Source organism: Neolamprologus multifasciatus, chromosome 7, assembly GCF_963576455.1.
Source record: "Neolamprologus multifasciatus chromosome 7, fNeoMul1.2, whole genome shotgun sequence".
NCBI classification, from domain to species: domain Eukaryota; kingdom Metazoa; phylum Chordata; class Actinopteri; order Cichliformes; family Cichlidae; genus Neolamprologus; species Neolamprologus multifasciatus.
The window spans coordinates 30,779,238-30,803,192 of NC_140445.1; the positions used below are offsets into that span (position 1 = coordinate 30,779,238).

Below are 23,955 nucleotides of genomic sequence, written 5' to 3' on the forward strand. Positions count from 1 at the left end.
TTTGCTGTGTTTTTGTATAATGACTTGCATCTTTCTGAAGTTCTCTAAGGGCTCTGAAAGTTCTTCGTCATGGGGCAAGGTCTGGTTATTTGCTCAAAAATAAAGAAATGAGGGGGGTGGGCATGCTTTCAGCTGTTCCCCTGTTTTCCAGGGGATTGCAGAGGATCCACGTGTTTGATTTGGCACTGATTTGACATCCTGACACAATCCTCCTATTTTTCTGGGCTTTCGTCCAGCAGTAGGAGTACACTAGCTCAGGCCTCCTCCGAGATCTTTTTGTGTGAAAGGCAAATGTGCAAACTGCCAGACCAGGCGCCATATTTAGGTGGTTTTTGTGTCTTACCCTTTCACCACCAGGAGGCAGCATTTTACCAGAAAAGTTTTAGTGAAGTGTCCCAGAAAAACCAGATAAATGCAGCCTTTGGTCTTTGGTTGCAGGAATGTCTTAAAGACATAAAGACTTGGATGGCCACTAACTTTCTGCTTCTTAACTCAGATAAAACTGAGGTCATTGTACTCGGCGCTGAAAAGCTTAGAAATATGGTATCTAACCAGATTCTTACTCTGGATGGCATTACCTTGGCCTCCAGTAACACTGTGAGGAACCTTGGAGTCATTTTTGACCAGGATATGTCCTTCAACGCACATATTAAACAAATATGTAAGACTGCGTTCTTCCATTTGCGCAACATCTCTAAAATTAGAAATATCCTGTCTCAGAGTGACGCTGAAAAACTAGTTCATGCATTTATTACTTCCAGGCTGGACTACTGCAATTCATTATTATCAGGATGTCCAAAAAACTCACTGAAAAGCCTTCAGTTAATCCAAAATGCTGCAGCAAGAGTACTGACAGGGACTAGAAAGAGAGAGCATATTTCTCCTGTTTTGGCTTCCCTTCATTGGCTTCCTGTTAAATCCAGAATTGAATTCAAAATCCTGCTCCTCACATACAAGGTCTTAAATAATCAGGCCCCATCTTATCTTAATGACCTTGTAGTACCATATCACCCTATTAGAGCACTTCGCTCTCGCTCTGCAGGCCTACTTGTTGTTCCTAGAGTATTTAAAAGTAGAATGGGAGGGAGAGCCTTCAGTTTTCAGGCCCCTCTTCTGTGGAACCAGCTTCCAGTTTGGATTCAGGAGACAGACACTATCTCTACTTTTAAGATTAGGCTTAAAACCTTCCTTTTTGCTAAAGCATATAGTTAGGGCTGGACCAGGTGACCCTGAATCCTCCCTTAGTTATGCTGCAATAGATGTAGGCTGCCGGGGGATTCCCATGATGCATTGAGTTTTTCCTTTCCAGTCACCTTTCTCACTCACTATGTGTTAACAGACCTCTCTGTATTGAATCATATCTGTTATTAATCTCTGTCTCTCTTCCACAGCATGTCTTTTATCCTGTCTTCTTTCTCTCACCCCAACCGGTCGCAGCAGATGGCCGCCCCTCCCTGAGCCTGGTTCTGCCGGAGGTTTCTTCCTGTTAAAAGGGAGTTTTTCCTTCCCACTGTCGCCAAAGTGCTTGCTCATAGGGGGTCATATGATTGTTGGGCTTTTCTCTGTATCTATGAAGCGCCTTGAGGCGACATTTGTTGTGATTTGGCGCTATATAAATAAAATTGAATTGAATTGAATTGAATTGAATTGAATTAATAAGACTTTGGTTCAGTGGTTAGTACTGTCACCTTAGAGCAAGGAGATTCTGGGTTCAAACCTCACAAAGGAAGTTTGGTTCAAAACTGCTTGTGAATGTTTGTATCTGTGAAGGATTGTTGACTTTTTCAGGGCCCTTCTCCAGCATAAGTTACTGTAGTGACATACCCTGATAAGAAACGAACTACCTTCATAGTCCTAAAAACCCAAGGTTAACCCTGACATTACCGGAGACAAAATCCTGCTTCACAGTGCATGTCTGGTGGAATAAATGTTCTAAGATCCCTCGTTAAGCACAGTTGAGTGCACAGCTATGAAACACTAAGCATATACAGTAATTGTCTGGTCTGAGATACATTAACCAAAATGCTTACTTGGCAAAGCTCACTGTTGGTAACATAAGACAGTTACCTCCATTTATAAACTAACGATGGCAAACACGAGCAATAACAGCTTTTATCTTTCTAAGTGGTATTGTCTTAAACTGACCTATAGGGTCAGTACAAAGCCCTTGTGCTAATGTGCTAATGCAATACTGTGTGTATTCCACTCACAGTACGTTTATACTTGATGATTTACACTGCTCAAACAGAAGCGCAGATTGGAAAATGAATCCGTGCATTTTTTTCCTTTTATCACCAAGATTATAGCTCTTTATTTGGCTGAGTGTCACGCCCGACTGCACCGAGTACACTATAAGATTTAAATATCAAAGGTTTCCGAGCTATAATGTACGGCTGTTATGGTAGGCATAAACAGAAGCACTGAGAGCCACAATGAAGACTTGTCTTATTTGCACCACAAACATTGCCTTTTATGTTATATTTCCTTACACGGTGTAGAGATATTCATCACCCTTCTTTGACTTTATTAGTAGCACTACCTGGTGCCATTGTCTGGCTATGACAAAGTATCTTTGCGCTAAACCCCCCTGCACCACAAATAAGACTGTTGTCAAAGTGTGATCAGAATATCGGAGTTATTTCCTTCTAATTATTAATCTTAAAATTCCTTGTCACGAAGACAAGAAAAGGTAGCTTAAGCATTTAGACGTCAGAAACTGCCTCAAAGAGAAAAGGCCTTAAGGGGAAATTCTTTCAGCTTTTACACAATGCAAAGGACCAAACAATAACAAACATCTTTTGTTTTTGAGTAACTCTAGACAATTGGATTTTGTTTTCCATCAAACAACCAAAGAATAAACTGTGATACACAAGGAAGTAGATAAACTTTATAAAACAAATGCACAGCTGTACTGAAAAGATAATGGAAACTACGGACAAAAGGTTAGTGAACCATAACATTGAATTTTCATGGGAAACAAAAGAGAAAAAAAAGGAATAGAAGTGTGATAAAATAGTTTTTTTTTTAATTTCACAGACACCAGGACAGGAAGGAAGAAAAAAAAAAACAGCTTATGGTGATATTTGTTGAACACAAGGAAACAAAAATGACTATGTACATCTGAGAATGGATGCCTGAGTTTCATCTGAGTTGCAAGAACTAAAAATCAACAGGCTCCTCTAACTGTCACATATCGCAGAGGAACATAGACTGTAAATGAAGTTTGTCTACACAGAAAAAAACAAAACAAATAACAAAAACACCAAGAAAGACAGAGAAAGAACTCCATAGGCATACACTTACAGAAAACATGTCACATTGAACCCTTAAAAACAAAATAGACAGGGTGAACAACAGTCACGGATATAACAATAATAATGATAATAATAATAATAGTAATAGTAAAAACACATCTTATTTATAGGCGCCTTTTAAAACATATGGCACTGTGCCCGGAAAATTGAATCTGATGGATGGTTTATACAATTTATCAAAGTTTACTTTGAATATTTATCATAAAAATATATTTAAAACAGGTATTTCACTTTTACATTACTGTGTAGATTGGAAAAAATATTAACTTTATTACCTGTAAATCCAGCAATTATGGCAAAGTGGCTTCTATGTTATATTTACCATCTTTTTTAAATTCCTAATTTGGCCTTATAAAACTGAATATTTAGTATAAAAGTCACACAGAGAGCAGGTAGTGGGTTCACTCTTGATTAAAGTTTTTTTTTTGACTGGACCTTGGAAGGACAAGACAAGCATAAGAAAAAGAATTTACTATACAAAGATTCAGCTACAAAGATTGTTTTAAATGACAAAAAGATGACATTCATTGCACCAATAGTAATATTTAAAAGAAAAAAAAACCCAGAAGAAATTAAAATCAAATTTGTGTGCACATTCTAGTACAAAAGCTCAGAATGCATCCTTTTATATCTCACATCCATCAGAGCCCCGAGTTTACTGGAACACAATTTAAAAAGGAAGTAAAGGTCGGGTTCTCAAATTGACTCTGTGAATAATTTTTAAAATATTTCACTGTCTTTGTGAATGTTGCCACCAGAATGGAGGAAGGAGAGTGTCAGTGAAAAGAAAACATCCATTTGTGGTTCTATTAAAAAAAAAAGGAATTAAACATTGGATAAGGACTAACTCAGTAAACACGTTGTCCATACAGTAATCGTACAGTAACACAGCTTCATATAACTGGGGGGAAAAACACACACATACACAATGCTGGGAAGACTCACAAGAAATGGCTTAGCTCAGGCTATTAATACTATTGAAGTCTCCCTTCATTGACACTGTATTCACTTCCAATTCGTCCAATCAGTTTTAGTATTGACCTAGAGTGATTGACAGGGAGCATGTAATGTATTTACCGATGTAATATTTGTGTAGAAGGACAGATTTATTAAAAGGAAATGTCCTTAACACAAGACTGAGCTAAACCATGTCTTTCAACCTACCCCAAAGATTATGTTTTTTCCTTACATATAAACATCACATATAACATAGGTATGCATTTTTTTAAGTTTGATATACAATAATATACAAAAAAGCTTCAACTGGATCCATGCATAATATGTGGAGCTAGCTTGAGAGACAATACAGTTGCCAAACTGGGAAAAACAAAAAAAAAAGTTTGACTTAGATGCAGCTTGTGTTTCTGAAATGACAGCCAGCAAAAGAAACTACACAGCCTTAGATGAGCAGAATGTAACAACCAAACCAGCAGAAAGAAAGAAAGAAAGAAAAATTGCTTCTCAAGCAGAAGAGCCTCTCGATTCCATCTGTGGTGCAAAGCTAGCAGGACACAAGGTTTATAGGCACAGGTGTGAAAAGCAGGACTAAAGCAGACAAGCTGTATCGGAGGTATTTTTAAGTGTTGGCCACCCAGAAATCGAGTGTTTTCCATGAGGCGATGGGTTTTGAGACAGATGTACAGTGAGCGAGGGTTACTCTTGTCAGTTTATTGCGTGCGTGCTCATCTCCACCACCGCCCAGCATGCACTGATCTACCTCATAAACTCAAAGGTTAACTGAGCAGCTGATGCAGGTGGTTCTTACATTTGTACAATCTCTGCAGTTGATGGCAACTATTTGATCTGTGCCAATGCCCCACTGTTTATTTCCTCTCCCCAAATGTCCCCTAAAAAAACAAACAAAAACCCCCAAGAAAAATCAGCATCCTAAAACCATCGTTTACATTCATTTTACTAACTGCAGTGAAAGCCTAGTGCTGCGTACCCCTTTCGATGTTAGTTACTATGGTGAACAAGACCGTAGTAACCACCCAGAATGCACCTCTCTCGTGTATGTACAGATATGAGGCGTGCGAGTACGCACATTGTTCCTAATGATATCAAATGCAGCACTTTATGCATCACTTTCCATGTTTCGTGTTAAAATAAAGCAAGCTACTTTGTAGCACTTTTTGCTTTTGTCCCCTCAAAGGCCCTTTGAGGGCCCCTTTTGATCTAAACCTTTGTCCTCATTTCATTAGTAACATCACTCTAATCTTGTAATTTATTTTAAAAAAACCCAATAAAAAACATGATCTTTTTTTAATGGCCTCATTATGTCATATTTTGTCTTTGGCTGACCACACCAGTCAGTTTATGACAACAATTTTCATCTATTCCAATTAAATTTTAAGTTCCAGCTTTTCAGATTTACTACTTTCCTCTTTTTTTTATGATTTCATGGTTTGACTTAATAATGAATCTGAACAAAACACACTCCCATTTTTGTTTAAACACAATGACCCTGGGGTTATTATTATTGGAATCTAGACAAAACAGCTGAATATGTATGCTCCAATATTCTCTAGATGACAAAGAATCCATGTATTTTCATAATGCTGGTGATCTGTGAAAGGCCAGTATCTTTCCCTCTTTCTCTTATGCGAGTCTTTCATTTGCACACATTTAGAAACAGTGAATGGATGGACAGGAAGAACTACAACAAAAGAAACAAAACCTTTACCTAATATGCCAGACAACACAGCAGGGATATCATGCAACATAAAATCACTTGTCATAAATGAAACAAAGTCTATTAAACCCCAGACCACATTCTCTATGTCCATATTCTCCCTCGTGCCAGTAGCAGGTGACAGGTTGCTCCCTGCCTCCCACCTGAGCCCATAATGCCCGTCATTGCTTCTTTGGCATCAGACACGCACAGAAATTAGCAGAAGTGTTGCTTCCTTCACAGCATTGAGTCGGTCAATCAGTCGAGGTGAGAATGAACACACGCTATATGTGTTACCTCTCACAGTGATTGAGAGTGTGAGGAGTTCTGGGTGACGAGTTCTTCCAGAAACAATGTTCCCCTTTGCTCCTGTTTGGCAGCTGCACTTGTTTTTCCTTATTTGTTGCTTAAAAGTTAAAAAAAAAATGTTTGGGGAGACTTGACAGAGCACTGGTTATGAGTGAACTCAAATGTCCCTGTGCAGTGTCGCTCCTACAGTCATGTGTAGTAGTGAGCATTGCTGAAGTGAAGAGGACTGTCCCTATACCCATGGACGGCAGGTAGGAGTCTCATGTTGCATTATGGGTAGTGCACTTGTAGTCACTGAATATGTCTTTCAAAAAATCTTTCAAAAAACTGCCCATCAGTCAGCCGATATAAACTGGTAATGACCTTACTTTGTCAAGTTCTTTACATGAGTTAGTTCCTGCTGCCTTGGATTCTGGATGGACTCTTGAATGATGCTCTGTGGTTAATGTAGCCAAATATGGATGGTCAGCATGTTAACAGCGGGGAATGGTACAGGCTGACTCACTGGTGAAACTCCAGAAGGGGCTGATGGGTTGAAGATGTTTCAAATTAACCTGAGATGAGAGGAGAAAAAGCTGATGAAAAATGAAGATGGGAAGGGAGCACATGAAGGAGAGCAGAGTAGAGGGAAGCAGGAGGGAAAAAGGTTTTACAAAAGCACAGATCTAAATAGCAGAGTTAGATGACAGATATGCAGCCATGCTTAGAGGGTTATAATCTGTGTGTGTGTGTGTGTGTGTGTGTGTGTGTTAGCCTTATAATCACAAGTTGGCTAGCTATCTGAAGGGTTGTCTGAATGTTGTTTATAGCATTCTTTTGAACCATTTTGGTTCTTCTTTAGGCAGTGGCTCACTAGCTTAGTGCTCTTTTGAGGGCATTTAGAAAGAAGTGACGTTTAATTAGGAGTTTAATTATCTCCTTGCCACAGAATCTGTTCACCAGTGAAATGTCTGAAACTGTCAAAACTCCCAAATGTGCTCATCTAAACACAAAAACAGCCAGGTATGTTCATATATGCAGCACAGTTTATGTAAGGGGGGAAAATAAATGGCAAAAAGCCTCTAAAAAAATAATAACAGTTTCTTACATTAGATTGGGATGGACTTCATCTTGACCATAGAGGTGAGCTCTTGTTTGGTGGCATGATCACGTCGCCTCTGTCTCATCCTGGATATACAAAATGAAACCATCAACACTGACTGACAAAAACTTTAAGAATGCCAGGCTATCCAAAAAAAAAAAGAAACAAAGAAAAAAAATGTTACTCAAACTAAAACAGAGACACAGACCACACAGTCATGGCCTGTGGATGTGGGATATGCCTGTGTGTGTATTTTTCTTACCACACAACAAAGATGAGGGAAAAGATGGTGGTGAGGATGACCACAGAGAACAAAACCAGGAGAATCACCAGACCTAAATTACCTTCATCCCCGTGTTTAGAACCTGGGTGGGAAGAGAAGAGGAGCAGAGGAGAAGGGAGGTTCAGCAAAACAAGCAGGGTGGGAGGTACAGAGAAGGACAGATGACAGAATTCACACAGGACCTTGCAGAGAGACGAACGCACACATGATGGAATAAGCAGATGTAAAAGTGCAGTGAAATAAATACAATAAAAGTCCAAATTGGCATAACATGGGGAGAAAAAAAAAGAAGTTTACACATCTATGTGAGACAAAAATGGAAAGAAAAAAAGCTGTGTGTGTTCCTGGATTTAATTACTCCCTGGTGAGAAGCTAATTTGAAATCTGCCATTATGGCTTTTCACCCAAACATGCATTTATTATACTGAGAGGAGTAAACAACTCGCTTTCACATACACAAATGAGAGAAAACATCACCCTGAACTGTAAAAGTACCAACACATCCAAAAACGAAAATGCAAAAGTGCATATCACTGACAGCATTAAAAGGTGATTTATGAGCACATCTGCAAACGACAGTGCTTTCTCTCACACGCTGACACAAATAGAAGAAGACATCTGCTTCACAGGACACCAGTTTAAATAATCCAACAGCACCAGTCACAGGCTTTTAGCCTGTCCTCCACTGCCAAACCTGGAGTTGTCTCCTTGTATATACTGCGTGTGGGTGGGTGTATACTTGTTGTGCGTATCCTGCATGTGTATATTTTAGACGGCATGCTTGCAGCTGCAGGCTGCTTTTAACTCTGTTTTTTTCCCACGTATACCTGAGCTTGCCATGTACTTTGCTTTCATCCAGTGTGCACACAGCATCGTAGAAAACATGACATCCCACAGGTGCCAATTACTGCAATTATATGTAATTTGGTGATGAAGCCAGGCACAAGCTACTTGCACTGTTCTATCAAGTAACAAGTAATAACCATAATAAATGCCTTCCTAGAGATTGCTGCTGCATCAATGCCCGATGAGCCTTCTCAACGCCACCAAAACACAAGGTAAAAACATCTCGTCTTGCGCTTATTAGGCTATGATTCGCATGGTTCAGTGGTTTTCAATCATTTTCATCTAATTTATGCTCAAAAAGGCCCAATAGATACACTGAAGGACACCTACATCATTAAAAAAACATATTTCTCTTTTTTCCCCTCTATCTCAGTAACTGTTCATCTGATCCACTTCAAACTTGTTGGGCGTGTTACTGGAAACTGGAGTAAGTGCAGTGTCGAGTGCACTTAAAATCACTTGGACAAGAGGTGCTCATATTTTGGCTAAAAATTGTTCTCTGATAGTAGTATTTCCTCCACAGTGACTGCTGTCTACCCAATGCTATGTGTGAGGGGGAGGAAGAGGACCACACATGCACACAAGGGAAATGTATAATTGGCTGTCTTTGTGATGACATCGCAGACATTAACGCATCCCCAAGCCTCTTACCCTTAAGTTTGACGACCACAACTAAGTGCCAGACTACTCTCCGAACCTAACCCGGAGTCTGGGACTCTCGAGTTAAAAATGTCTTGTGTTTTGTAAAACTTTTACAAAACATAAGGTCAGGCCATCCACACTAATTCAAGGGGCTATTGGGTCAAAGAACCAGAAAGACCTTTCTAAGTGCTATGGGAAAGTAAAATGCATATATAAACATAATTTTCATTCTACTGCTATGTGTTTAATTCCTCTAATAACTGTAAATAATGCCTCAGCTTCTCAGCTGTTGAAGATAACTGAGTAAAGTCTAGACGGAGGGAGAGCGGAAAAAAAACAATCAAGAAACATCAGTATGCGAGAACTGATCCAAGATTTGAGCTGCTACACTGTTGTGCTACCTGCTGCTAAAACATGCTAATAAATGAAAATCATTTATGGTTAAAATTACTTAGTAATGAAACGATAATAGCAACTGTTACAGAGCAGGTCTAATATTAGTAGTGCTAAAAGGGGTTGTGGTAATTGTGGTGGCAACCTAGGTGGTGTAGTACTAATCTAGTGACATTAGCTGCACTCTAGTTTACCCCCAACATATCTGATTGTAATAACAGTTTTCTTTTGGTGTCTTACCGCGTGACTTTGGAGTGGAGGCTTCAGGCTTTGATTTGGTTGGGAGAGTAAAGATGTCCTCTGGTTCCACATCAGGCTCAGGGGTGGTATAGTCTGTAAGGCAAACACAGGCCCAGAGTAAGTTTTTTTTACTTTAGTCAGTAAACAGGAATAGTACAAAGCCTTTAATAAAAGTTCTAATACTACTCTTAACTGAATGTGATTCAACTTTAAGTGTATTTAAAGATAATTATTTGATTGTGTTACCTTTTAATCAAATCTATATAATGCCTTAATTTATTGATCGCTTTTTGGATCGTAAATTTGCTCTCAAAATAAAATGACTGATACGGACTACTTTAATTTTTCCTCTTACCTTCCCAGGGCCTGCCGAGTAGCAGAGGAGACCATTCACTCCATTGGCTCTCCGCGTTAATTTCATCACGGGTTCGCACCTGAACCTGGTGAAGGTGGCCTGCCAGAGCGTCCCATATTACAATTGAATTATCCAAAGAGTAAATCTGGTTAAAAAGAGAGAGAAACATGTCAGGGAAGGAGCACACACACACACAAACAAGATGGTAGCAGTCAACTTAGAAAGTTAAAACAAAGAAACCGCAATGCAGAAGTTCATGACCAACACTTCCCCCCTTGTGTTTAGCTGTGACCTACCAAAACAAAAACATTGAAACAGTTGTGCGGCTTTTAATGTTTTATCTCAGTATATAAAAGCAGAAAGTTGTGCTTTATCAGTTGGAAATCAAAAAATTATTTTTAACTGCTGGTAAAATATTTGAAACATTTGTTATATTTTCTCCAATGTACATGTTCAAGTTTATTCCTAACTACAACCCCATCGACATTGAAGTGAAATCAACAGTCTTGCCTACGAACCTCTGACCAGAAAATAGAGCCCTGTGGCCTATATCTGATATGAAATATCAAAGGAAAAGCATCATGCTGGGGCCAGGAAGAGGGAAATCTCCATGAGATCAGTAGCTTCTTTGGATACCCTTCAAGTTCCTTCACCAACACTGACTCTGGAGGGTCTGGTTTTACTGGAAAACACAGGATTAAATAAAATTTGATTAAGTATTATATTTTGTTATTTTCACTGGGCAAAAAACATACAAAATCTCTCATGCTGTTTTACTTTGATGTCACTATTGGTGATCAAAAACTCTAAAATAATGACGTTAATGAAATAAAGTATGTTGAAACAAAATCATGACCTGGTACAACTGGTACAATGAATCCAATTTAACTTCAATGATTTCACTAACTATCCATTAAATATTGTCATTGTTTTAAATAATGCCCTCACCTGTGTGTTAAACAAAATGCAGAGAATGGAAAAAATGGTGAACAACATCTAATGCATAGGTGTCAAACTCTGGCTCAACCTAATTACATTTGGCCCGCGAAGCCATGCCAAATTACTATCAGAGCTGGCCTACTGGTATTATACAGCTAATATATATATTGTTTAGTATTAAGCTTTGCTTGTTCCATATTCAGTTTTTCAGCAAAACCTGTTTGAGTCCATAAGAAAAGATTCATTCTTATATCTGGAGGAATAAATATATTTCAATAAATATTAACGTTAGCCCGCGACTTTGTTCCAGTTTTGAATTTTGGCCCACTGTGTATTTGAGTTTGACACCCCTGATCTAATGGCCATTCACAGATCTCAAACAGCTATGAACGCCTCTATTCGAGAGCAGTGAAAATGTAGACAGTGATGCAGCAAAACAGGATGAATTAGGTCATAATATGAGAATCCCAAAGGCATGGTCATAACAGCAGAAACAAAGACAGATGGCTGTCATTAGATATCATGATGCATCTTCTGTACAAACCAGTTTGCTTTAACTTTACCTGTGCATGTGTGAAATTCCACTTTGTGTTCCCAGAATTTGTTTTGTGTGTTTATTCATAATGCAGGTAATATTTTGGAAATGGGAAAAAAATCCTTAAAATGTAATGTATATATGAGGTCTATATTACACAAGTGTGTTTAGCGTGATCTTACATAGCTCGTGTAATTTAACACTGGCGGTTGTATTCTTAGACCCAAGCGCATTCGTCTCTGTGATTCTAAGGGTATGGATGGGCTGCCAGAAAGCAGGGTGAACTACATCGCAGTGCTTCTGGGTGACGTCCACGATGCATGGGCTCCACTCTTTACCATTGCTTAAAAACACACAAAAAATGCTATTTAGAGTTAATGACAACTGAAATATGTGCTAAAAACAGCAAAATAGTACAACCAATTCACCACAGCTCAATACTGAAGCCTCTAAATAAATGTCAGGCTGATATAAATGTAGTGTGTACATGTCAGCTCTGAGAGTCTGTTCCGCCAATGCTTATGGTGTTTACAGTGACCAGATAAAGCTGTGAAGTGTGTGGTCTGTAAATTCCAGATAAATTATTAAGAATCAGTGTCTTCTAGTGTTTCCCAATAAGAATTGTGTGAAAAGTGTGCCAAACATTTACCAGTGAGACAAAAGATAAAAAGAACAGAAATGACAATGGCACAAGTGAAATTATTTACCTCAACAGCAAAAAGGTAACAGATCTAATACCCTTTTGTGGTTCAGTGCTTCAGTATGCTTACATCTCAGAGTAGAAAAGTCATATTTTGACTGTATTTGTTTACACTTATTATTTATTTGTTGAATTGTCCACCAGCTGAATGTCTAATCTTTACTCAGCAGTCCTTAAGAGTCAGTCTTGTTCCTGCTAGTGTCTACTGCAGTCCATGAAAACACTTTAAGTGTATTGTTTCCTGTTTGAGAACACTACAGTTTGCAAAAGTATGCGTGCCCAGCTTAAGAGCCACATGACAAGTTGGAGGAAGAACGGCAGACTCAAAGAAGGATAATTTGATATATACTATATATTAGCATACTACTCAAACTATACACACTGCATTCAAAATTCAACTCTGTGCAGTAACTAGCTCTTACCTGAAGGAGGCATTATACTCTGCTGGCAGAAAGGTCTTTACAGTTTCTACCCAGGAGCAGCGAACATGTGTGTGATTGGGCACTTGACAGGAAATGGTCAGCCGCCCAGGGGGATCTGGGGAACAGTAGTAAGGCATAGATTATTTTCAGGATAGAAAGGGAGTAATGTTTTTCAGAGCTCTGTTATAAGTTGTTATATTTTTTAAAGCTTATATGGCTTATCTTCAAGTCTAACATTAACAGCTCGGTGTCTGTGCCCTAGTTTCCTGCACATTAACCAAAATATTGAATGACCAGTACCATGGAAAAATTCCCTGAACTTCAAAAGGAAGCCTACTTAGGGAGATGCTTCCTGTGCAAGACAGTTATAGGAAGTGGAGGGCTTTGTCTAATTGATGACCGATAAGACCAGTTTCCTCTGAAGACCAGCATTGGTGCTCTGATTATCACTGTTTCAGGAAGTTGTCCTGTTAAATTCCTTCATTAAAAATGCAGATCCAGAGGGAAATAAAAACATGTTGAGATAAATTTGTAAAAGAGATGAGAATTTCTCAGGGGCACAAACATAAACTTCCTCTAAGATCTGTAGGGGATTGGGAGGCTTACTGTATACATGAGGCCTGTAACACAGGGATGCAAGCAGGTTTCTGCTTAGAAAACTGAATTTTTGAAGGCTGCAGTCCCATGCCAAAAGACTAGATACAGAACAGACCTTTTTAATGGTGCTAACCCATAAATTAAGAGCAAGCTTAACAAGTCACAGGAACACTTACGGCCCAGCCTCAGTTTTATAGAACGGAGGAGCCGCCCACTGTTGTCATAGCAGCTGTAGGTGCCCTGCGCTGAATGGTTGACACGCAGCAGGACTAAGCTTCCATTTGGTGTCACTTGATGCCATGGTAACACTGTGCTGTGGCGGAGATGCCACGACACAGGTAACCTAGTCAGGGACATGTTAGACTTTGGTTATTATGCTTTAGAGGACTTTATCTTAACTCCAATCCTAGATTAGAACAATAACAGTAAGCACCTAATATCAAAAACATACATGTTAAAACATTCATTTATAAAGAAACTACAACTAACACAACATCAGTGCAGGTTATATTACATTCATTTTTATTGTGCCAGCCCCCCTTTTGTTTAAAATAAAGAAGTACATCTTATTACTTTTTTTGAGCAACACACTACTTTCTTCTGCTATGTAAGTCAAACAATAACAAAATGCACAGTTTGTTGATGCCATTAAGAAGCCGTCCTTATTCATATGAAGTCATGTACATTATTTAGCTTCATTATGACCAAAAAGGTGCAAGTAAAGTTAACTGTTAACTTGCAGCTATTGAAGCTAATAGTAACTGTATGGGCAGAAAACTACTGTTAAACACGCCAGTGCTTTACTCAAGCACGACAAAAACAGGATGAAGGCCCATACAATACACACACTACAGGACAATGAACACTTTTAGCAGTAGAGTAAAGGCATGAATATACCTGAGACTAACCATTTGAACAATTGGGTATATGCCATAAAAAGATAAGGTTTCTATAGTCCTGTGGATGACACAGTATACAGTATGTTCATATAATCAACTAATTCTTCAGAATCTCTTCTGATGGAATTTGCTGGCATTATGCTTCAGTTATGTGTAGTATCTTATTTTTGTCTCATCTCTGCATAGCTTACTGGCTTTTATTTTAAGTAAGATATCTGCTGTTAAGTTTCTTTATTGTAATTAAGGCCTTGGTCAAGCAGGCCTAAAGACCACTTGGCAACCTCCAGTCACTAGTGAAAAATATATTCCTATTGGCTGGCAAGTGGTTGTTGGCTAAAATTGGTTGAGGAAGGAGCACTAAAAACCTCCTTGTGATTGCTTTGGTTGCTAGAGGATTGCCGGATTCACCCATGTTTCACCCAAGACCCTGGCCTATCTGCACCAAACCACCAAATGGTAGTAAAACTTGAAAAATTGTGCTTTACAGCTGAAAACAGCACATTTAAAAAGGTGCAACATTATATTTTCCTGATTTGCACTGCATCTTAGCAAGTAAGTGGCAAGTCTTTGTGTGTCAATTCGATGTCTACCCTACATACTACAGGAAATAGCAGCAAACTGAAGTGACCAAAGTAATCAGAGGAGGTTTTGGGGGCATTAACATGTACTTCTTTGCAATTAATTTAACCTGGCAAAAGCAAGCAATTTCCTGCAACCGCTCTGGGAATACACGCACAATTCCCCAGCGACCAGTGGTTACCAGTGACTGACTGGCCTTAAGCCAATATGACTGAGGCTTAGCGATTGATTTCACAGCACACTCCAGCAACCACTCTCGAAACAGCTTCCCTAATGACTGGTAGTTAACAGATGGTCGCAAACTGGTTTCTAGGCCGATGACACTGGGGACTATGGCAAACTTCTTTTGACACCAACATTAAAAATGAACCTTCTGAGTAAGAAAATAACTAAGAAAAACAATGAGTCTAACAGTTATTCAGTATATAAATTAATATCATCAAAACCTCTGCTCTGCGTGCAAATGCATGGAGATGCTATACTGAACAACTATTTCAAACACCACAACAAGTGTGCTAGTGTGTTGCTCTTTTTTCTTCCTTACCTGATTTCCGAATTATTGCATGCCAGTGTCACATTCGACTCCAAGTGCCCATACTGCTCGCCTGACACTGCAAACACAGACATCGCATAAAATATTAAAGCACTGTGTTGTCTGGCTTGCAGTATCTGCACATTGCACAATCTAACATACCATGTGTCAGCATTGTCTGTATTAATGTGATTCAAGCGGCACCATTTACAGTATATTCTGCCGTGTCACAATAACATGACCATACAAGGCAAGGGATCCTGCAGACACCAGGCTGAGGAGACTTTGGCACACAGTATAAAGCTGCTCCATCATTAAAGTAATGTTACTGTGTATCAGCAAATCCAATCTGGGAACCTTTTAATAATGGACAGAAGATCAGTGAAACGTTTCACCAAAATACCGAGAACATCCTGTCGTACTGGCTTCTACAAAAAGAGCCAGTACGACAGGTCGTGTGAGAGTTTTAAACTTGGAAGTGCTGTATTATGAAAAGTGTTCACTTTCTACAATATGGAACCTTCAATTTTCTTGTTGATAACGCTCACTCATTGATTACAGAAGACTCAAAATCACCTTGGTTTCCCAGTCTTAACTTCACAAAGACACAGTAACATATTTCACGGTGACTTGTATTTATTTCTATCAAATGTATTGAATAATGGAGATAACTTTAGTTTTATCTGCTGAGATTTTTTAGGTTTTATCTCTGATATCCTCCTCTTCACCAGCTTTGCTGCAGCTATGCTTTAATCCATAGACAACTATGGCTACCTAACAGTTTAGGGCTTTTTGGTATATTATTTATTAAACAATGTAAGATTAGATACAGATGTAACCTTGTAATTTTAAAGATCATTCTCCAATTTAAATCCAGCAACAATGGATACTAATGACTCTGGATATGAAATTTCGATATCAGTAATATTCTTTGTAATCTGCAAAACTACAACATGCTGTCACACAGAATTGCATGGTGGTGCAGATTTGAAGGAATACTAAGACTAGTGTATACCTGAGCAAATATTTGAGGTGGCTGTAGTGATTTGCAAACTTGATACACTATCTCCAGTATATGAGTATCTGTGTGTATGTTTAGCTTGGCTACAAAAAGTGAATGCTGGCATTTATAGTAGATTCAGTGTGGAGAAAACAAAAACAAAAAACAAAAACACTTTGACTGCCAGTCTGCCACGAACACACCTTCATTAATGTTAACCTCAGTCACTCAGGCATGCATACTCCCTGCCGACCTCTCCTCCCTTGGTAGCAAACAATCTACGCCAGGTTTGTGATTCTGCATTTTCCATTAATTCAGCTTTTTTGTATCTTATTATCTTGTAACAAATTGAATAAAGTGGTTTTATTAAGCTGAATCCTCCTTTTATGTTCAGAAATCACATGGAGAAGAAGAGGCATCTTAATGTTGTTACATATATTATTTTCCCCCCTCCCATAACAACTGCGTATGCCCTTTGGGGACCAACTAAGTAAATCCTAAATTAAATTTGACACATACTCAAGATGACGACTTTACTGACAGCAGTTTTAATATTTGGTTTTCACTGGCACTCCTGCTGTTAGTAGCTGTGAACAATGATCCACAGTGACTTTGTGGTTGCATTTATATTTTTGAGCGTAGGAGATAAATGCTCAAAGAGGAGAGTACAAAGCTGAGTGACACTAGAAACAGAGCTGTGATTGAAAGTTTTAGATGTATCTTTCTAAGTGAGAAAAACGCTCTCCAGTTTCAATAATGGAAATAAAAATAAGCCTGCATCTTGTTATTTACGGTTTGAATTAATTTGATCAGTTTAATTGCTCTTCAATCATAACTTAATGAGTAAGACCTGGAAACATTAAAAGAAAAAAAGCTTGTAAGGGTACAGGCAAAACTCAAACAAAAAAAAATCCAAAAAACAAAACTACAGATATCTGAAAAATAAATAAATACTTTACTTTTACGATTGCTAGATCAAGGTCTTAGAGACTTGAAGGAACAGAATCCAAGGTGTCCAGACTGACATTTCTGGAGTCTTTAATGATTTGGCGTGCCATACCATCTACCGATGTTCAATTCAATTCAATTCAATTTTATTTATATAGCGCCAAATCACAACAAATGTCGCCTCAAGGCGCTTCATAGATACAGAGAAAAGCCCAACAATCATATGACCCCCTATGAGCAAGCACTTTGGCGACAGTGGGAAGGAAAAACTCCCTTTTAACAGGAAGAAACCTCCGGCAGAACCAGGCTCAGGGAGGGGCGGCCATCTGCTGCGACCGGTTGGGGTGAGAGAAGGAAGACAGGATAAAGACATGCTGTGGAAGAGAGACAGAGATTAATAACAGATACGATTCAATACAGAGAAGTCTGTTAATACATAGTGAGTAGGAAAGGTGACTGGAAAGGAAAAACTCAATGCATCATGGGAATCCCCCGGCAGCCTACATCTATTGCAGCATAACTAAGGGAGGATTCAGGGTCACCTGGTCCAGCCCTAACTATATGCTTTAGCAAAAAGGAAGGTTTTAAGCCTAATCTTAAAAGTAGAGATAGTGTCTGTCTCCTGAATCCAAACTGGAAGCTGGTTCCACAGAAGAGGGGCCTGAAAACTGAAGGCTCTCCCTCCCATTCTACTTTTAAATACTCTAGGAACAACAAGTAGGCCTGCAGAGCGAGAGCGAAGTGCTCTAATAGGGTGATATGGTACTACAAGATCATTAAGATAAGATGGGGCCTGATTATTTAAGACCTTGTATGTGAGGAGCAGGATTTTGAATTCAATTCTGGATTTAACAGGAAGCCAATGAAGGGAAGCCAAAACAGGAGAAATATGCTCTCTCTTTCTAGTCCCTGTCAGTACTCTTGCTGCAGCATTTTGGATTAACTGAAGGCTTTTCAGTGAGTTTTTTGGACATCCTGATAATAATGAATTGCAGTAGTCTAGCCTGGAAGTAATAAATGCATGAACTAGTTTTTCAGTGTCACTCTGAGACAGGATATTTCTAATTTTAGAGATGTTGCGCAAATGGAAGAACGCAGTCTTACATATTTGTTTAATATGTGCGTTGAAGGACATATCCTGGTCAAAAATGACTCCAAGGTTCCTCACAGTGTTACTGGAGGCCAAGGTAATGCCATCCAGAGTAAGAATCTGGTTAGATACCATATTTCTAAGCTTTTCAGCGCCGAGTACAATGACCTCAGTTTTATCTGAGTTAAGAAGCAGAAAGTTAGTGGCCATCCAAGTCTTTATGTCTTTAAGACATTCCTGCAGTTTAACTAATTGGTGTGTGTTATCTGGCTTCATGGACAGATAGAGCTGGGTGTCATCTGCATAGCAGTGAAAATGTATGCTATGTCTTCTAATGATGCTGCCTAGGGGAAGCATGTATAATGTAAACAGAATTGGTCCTAGCACCGAACCCTGTGGAACTCCATAATTAACCTCAGTGTGTGAAGAGGACTCTCCATTTACATGCACAAATTGGAGTCTATTAGATAGATATGATACAAACCACTGCAGTGCAATACCTGTAATACCTACAGCATGTTCTAATCGCTCTAATAGAATATTATGGTCAACAGTATCGAATGCTGCACTAAGGTCAAGAAGGACAAGCACAGAGATGAGTCCACTGTCAGAGGCCATAAGAAGATCATTTGTAACCTTCAATAAAGCTGTTTCTGTGCTGTGATGAACTCTGAAACCTGACTGAAACTCTTCAAATAAACCATTCCTCTGCAGATGATCTGTTAGCTGTTTGACAACTACTCTTTCAAGGATTTTTGATATGAAAGGAAGGTTGGAGATTGGCCTATAATTAGCTAAGACTGCTGGGTCTAGAGATGGCTTTTTGAGTAAAGGTTTAACTGCAGCCACCTTGAAGGCCTGTGGTACATAGCCGATTATTAGAGATAGGTTGATCATATATAAGATCGAAGAATTAACCAATGGCAGGACTTCTTTGAGCAGTTTTGTAGGAATGGGGTCTAAAAGGCACGTTGATGGTTTGGAGGAAGTAATTATTGAAGTTAACTCAGAAAGATCGATTGGAAAAAAAGAGTCTAACTTAACATCAATGGAACTAAGAGTAGCTGTAGATAATATTACATCTGTGGGATGATTATTGGTAATTTTTTCTCTAATGATAAAAATTTTATTTGTGAAGAAGTTCATGAAGTCATCACTAGTTAACGTTAAAGGGATGGTTGGCTCAAAAGAGCTCTGACTTTTTGTCAGCCTGGCTACAGTGCTGAAGAGAAACCTGGGGTTGTTCTTATTTTCTTCAATCAGTGATGAGTAGTAAGCTGTTCTGGCTTTGCGGAGGGCTTTCTTATAAAGCAACAAACTATTTCTCCAGGCTAAATGATGATCCTCTAAATTTGTGACACGCCATTTCCTCTCCAGATTACGAGTCATCTGCTTTAGGGTACGTGTTTGAGAATTATACCACGGGGTCAGGTACTTCTGATTAGAGACCTTAGTTTTCACTGGAGCTACAGTATCCAGAGTCGTACGTAGTGAGGAGGTGAAATTATTAACAAGATAATCGACCTCTGTTGGGGTAGCGTTCAGATAGCTGCTCTGCTCTGTGTTGGTACAGGGCATTGACGATGATAACAGTGGCTGGATTATATTCTTAAACTTAGTTACAGCGCTTTCAGAAAGACATCTACTTTGATAAAGTCCACTCTCCACTGCTGCGTAATCAATTATTGTAAATGTAAATGTTATCAAGAAATGATCAGACAGGAGAGGGTTTTCAGGAAACACTGTTAAATGTTCAGTTTCTATGCCATATGTTAAAACAAGATCTAGAGTGTGATTAAAGTGGTGGGTGGGTTCTTTTACATTTTGAGAGAAACCAATTGAGTCTAACAACAGATTAAATGCCATGTTGAGGCTGTCATTTTTAGCATCTACATGGATGTTAAAATCACCCACAATAATTATTTTATCTAAGCTCAGAACTAAATTAGATATAAAGTCTGAGAAATCAGACAGAAACTCTGTGTAAGGCCCAGGTGGACGATAGATGATAACAAGTAAGACTGGTTTCTGAGTTTCACAGCTGGGGTGGACAATGTTAAGCATCAGGCTTTCAAATGAATTAAAAGTCTGTCTTGGTCTTTCATTAATTAATAGACTGGTGTGAAAAATTGCTGCCACACCGCCCCCTCGACCTGTGCTTCGAGATTTCTGGTAGTTAGAATGACTCGGGGGTGTTGATTCATTTAAACTAACATAATCATCCTGCTGCAACCAGGTTTCTGTAAGGCAGAGTAAATCAATTTGTTGATCAATTATTAAGTCATGTACTAACAGAGACTTGGAGGAGAGAGACCTAATATTTAATAATCCACATTTCACTGTTTTACTCTTTGGTTCAGATGTGGATACTGTATTGTTCTTTCTTTGTGATTGTTTAAGTTGTTTGTTGCTGTTGTTGGTGGTTGGTTTTATCCAAAGTCTAAAGTCAACTATTTCCTTTTCCAGTAGGACTTGGCATTTCCCCATGGTGCCCAAACTACTACCAAATTGTTTCCTGATGTCACTACTGTGCTTTGTTGGACAGCCAGAGGTATTTGTCCAAAAGATGAGAAATAACCAACTCCAAGATACAGGTGAGCTAAGGTATGTTATCAAAGCTACCCAGCAGTGATTGAGTAATTCATGGTAAAGGAGCCACAAGCAAATAAGACATACTTTTTTAGAAGTTATATATTTCTTTATTGTAAATCGTTTTTTGATTGATCTTAGTAAATGTTCTAATAATCTGAGATAATTGATTTCTAATGTGCTACAAGTCATAATTATCAAAAGAAAAGAAAAGATATGCAACATTTCAATTTATGTGTAATGAATATATTGCATTGCAATTTCTGTTTTTAATTATGCTTTTCGACTTTCCACCTTGATTAGATACGTGTGCATTGTGCAGTGAACAGAAAACAGGAAAACAGGGAGAGAGCGTGTGAGGGCATACATGCACCAAAGGTCCTCAGGTCCAAGTTGAGATTGGGCTGCTGCATTTAGCCTTTTGGGATATGGGTATCTGCTTAACCTGCAAGCTAAACCAGTAGCCATTTAACTGTAACTTCTATATAAAAAGGTTTAATCATTCAACCCCACTTGTGTCCATATAACGAAACAACCACAGTAGGTTAAATATTACCTTTCACCTTTATCTTTTCGTATTGTTTCATCTTCTGTGTAATACTTTCCTTCCCTCCACTTTTGTTCTTGTAGAGCCTCTCCCAACAGCTTTACCCAGATTTTATTTTCCCCTTCAACCACTGAAAACACACACACACACACACACACGCAGACACAAAATCCTCCCTCTGTTTCTGCGTTTGTGAGTGTGTGAGCATGTATGTGTCCTACCTGGGGCCTTGGTGCAGCTCAAAGATTTGGCTGGTCTGAATGTGTGTATTCATGTTTTATTGGCAGTGAAGTACATTATTCCCCAAACCCGCAGCGTTCCACTCATATCTGATTCTGCCTCTGGCAAGAGGACCCAGACATGTGCACAGGCGCACACAGACATAAAACCACACACATAAATGTGCATTTAAGTACACATACCCACATACATGGACACACACACACACAAATGTACACGGGAAGGTTGCAGGTTTCTCCTAACATTGAAATCAGATGGCAGGGTGGACACAGAAATTGCAAGCTGTGTGAAACGTAGTATTTTCCAGACAATAAAAACTGAGTGTGGAATTGCTGCAGGGAAAAGAAGGGGAAAAAAAGAAGAACTGAAAAGGAAAAATTTTGACAGTTTCAGTTGAAGGTCTATGGGCAAGCTGTTCATTTTGTTGGAGTAATTAAGAAAAAAAGAAAGTGAGAAAGAAAGAATCTCAATGCCGTAGAAATCTGTGCACTAAGGCCAAAAACGCTCAACAATAAAATTCTTGTTGGAACAAAAGTGAGTAATGAGACGTTCTCTGGTCAAGGCTCTTCTAACAAATGTGGATTTCATAGTAAATGCACTGGGTTTAAAACAAAAAAAAGAAATTAAAAATATGTTTCCTTCTTCCATTCTGTTGCAGGAGCTTTATATCTCATAAGTACTTGCAGTCAAGAGCGCCCAAAATAGCTGACACAGGAATCTGTCCCTGATCCTTAACACAATATGTGTGTAAGTACATGTGTTTGCACATGAATTTGAAAGTGCACTGTCACAGATCTTCTTGTTAAAACAGAAAAGGTCTTTCCGCAAAGTGTTCAAATGTGGTTTGTGTGTGCGCATGTGTCTCACCTTCATCGGTCCAGATCTGAGCACAACTGGGACACAGTGACCACGATAAAAACCAGATGACTGTCAGACACACAGGGCTGAACAAAAGGCCTGGCATCTAGAAAGAGAGAGAGATCGAGTCAGGAATAGAGGTAGCATTTTGATTAGGAGTTATTTTAAAGCATTAACATGAACAGCAGCAGCATTATCATCATCACCACCACCATTCTGGGTCCATTTTGTACAAGAAAATTGGTATGAAAACAAAAATGTCCCCATAAACAACCTGAATTTTCCATTTCTTTTGTCAGTTTCCTCACAGCAGAAACTACATACCGATGTATAAATGGCTTAGAAACATGTTCCATGCAATTACTTGACAAATCATGCCGTACATGCTTCTTCCTTATTACTGAAAATTCAGTATCAGAAACTATCCAAGTCCAAAAATGCACAGAGCCTGGCCAAGACCACTGTTTGCCTCCATCTCTCAGTGGCGGAACTGTTGAGAGATTTTTTTCTCCTCAAAATTAAAAACAGATTTCCCAAATAAAACAAAAGTGAAAATATGTTGGACAAGACTCTAGGTTTCCATTTGCCAAAAAAAAAGATCGCCAGCTCCACATGTGTTGGAGAAGTCATCTATCTTCAAGTTTTCTATAAATTCTCCATTTCTTTTCCCAGATGTTCTGAATTTAAGACAATGAAGGTTCAGTGTTTAGGCTCCAATCACGGTGATGATTGGAGCTAAAGTCTAATTATCTGCTGGCATGCTTAAACTAAGATACGGGGCATGATGATGTCTGCATCTGCACTGTTGGCACGCTACATTTCCTAATTAGCACTACATGCAAAGTACAGCTTGACTGCAATTTAGCATTGTGTATAAAATTAAATCTATAATAATTTTTGGAACACTGGATACACAAGTGTATTCGAGAGACAAAGCATGGTGCAGCCGTGCCACCCGTCATAGCTAATTGACATTGCTTTAAACTGACGTCTGCCAACCAAGAATGTCTCATTTTGTAAAATGCCAGTTGCCTCGACTCCTATCTCCTCGCATCTCTTCCTCTGGTGTCTGAGGTAGGAGGGACTGACGCACACAGAGAGGAGGCGAGGGAAAAAAATCAAATATGTAGAAACTGCGAAATGAGATAAGGGGAAGATACTCTCTAAAAACTTCCTGTTGGAACTTTCAGAAACCAGATCATTTCAGCAAACCCTCTCATCATATTTCACACAATGATTGGTCAGATGTGTGAATGTGAGAAAGTGCACAGAGCTTTAAATGCTTTTATCCTTTGTTGCATAACCACACAACTTGCGACAATTTTACTGTAAACAACAAGACGCAA

At 38.9% G+C, this 23,955-nt stretch overlaps 1 protein-coding gene across 1 annotated transcript in view; it reads right to left on the reverse strand.

Moving 5' to 3' along the window:
- Positions 1–3,003: 3,003 nt before the first annotated feature.
- The window catches only part of il11ra (interleukin 11 receptor subunit alpha), a 30,635-nt gene continuing 9,683 nt past the window's right edge, over positions 3,004–23,955 (reverse strand). Inside the window, exons 2-12 of the mRNA XM_085164760.1 lie at positions 22,619–22,715; positions 15,350–15,416; positions 13,504–13,670; positions 12,731–12,845; positions 11,791–11,951; positions 10,653–10,816; positions 10,135–10,279; positions 9,780–9,872; positions 7,638–7,740; positions 7,382–7,461; positions 3,004–6,848 (exon numbers count right to left, since the gene is read on the reverse strand). Of these exons, the coding sequence (XP_085020886.1) occupies positions 7,383–7,461; positions 7,638–7,740; positions 9,780–9,872; positions 10,135–10,279; positions 10,653–10,816; positions 11,791–11,951; positions 12,731–12,845; positions 13,504–13,670; positions 15,350–15,416; positions 22,619–22,715 (1,191 nt within the window). The 3' untranslated portion in view covers positions 3,004–6,848; position 7,382. The remainder of the gene's footprint in view (positions 6,849–7,381; positions 7,462–7,637; positions 7,741–9,779; positions 9,873–10,134; positions 10,280–10,652; positions 10,817–11,790; positions 11,952–12,730; positions 12,846–13,503; positions 13,671–15,349; positions 15,417–22,618; positions 22,716–23,955) is intronic.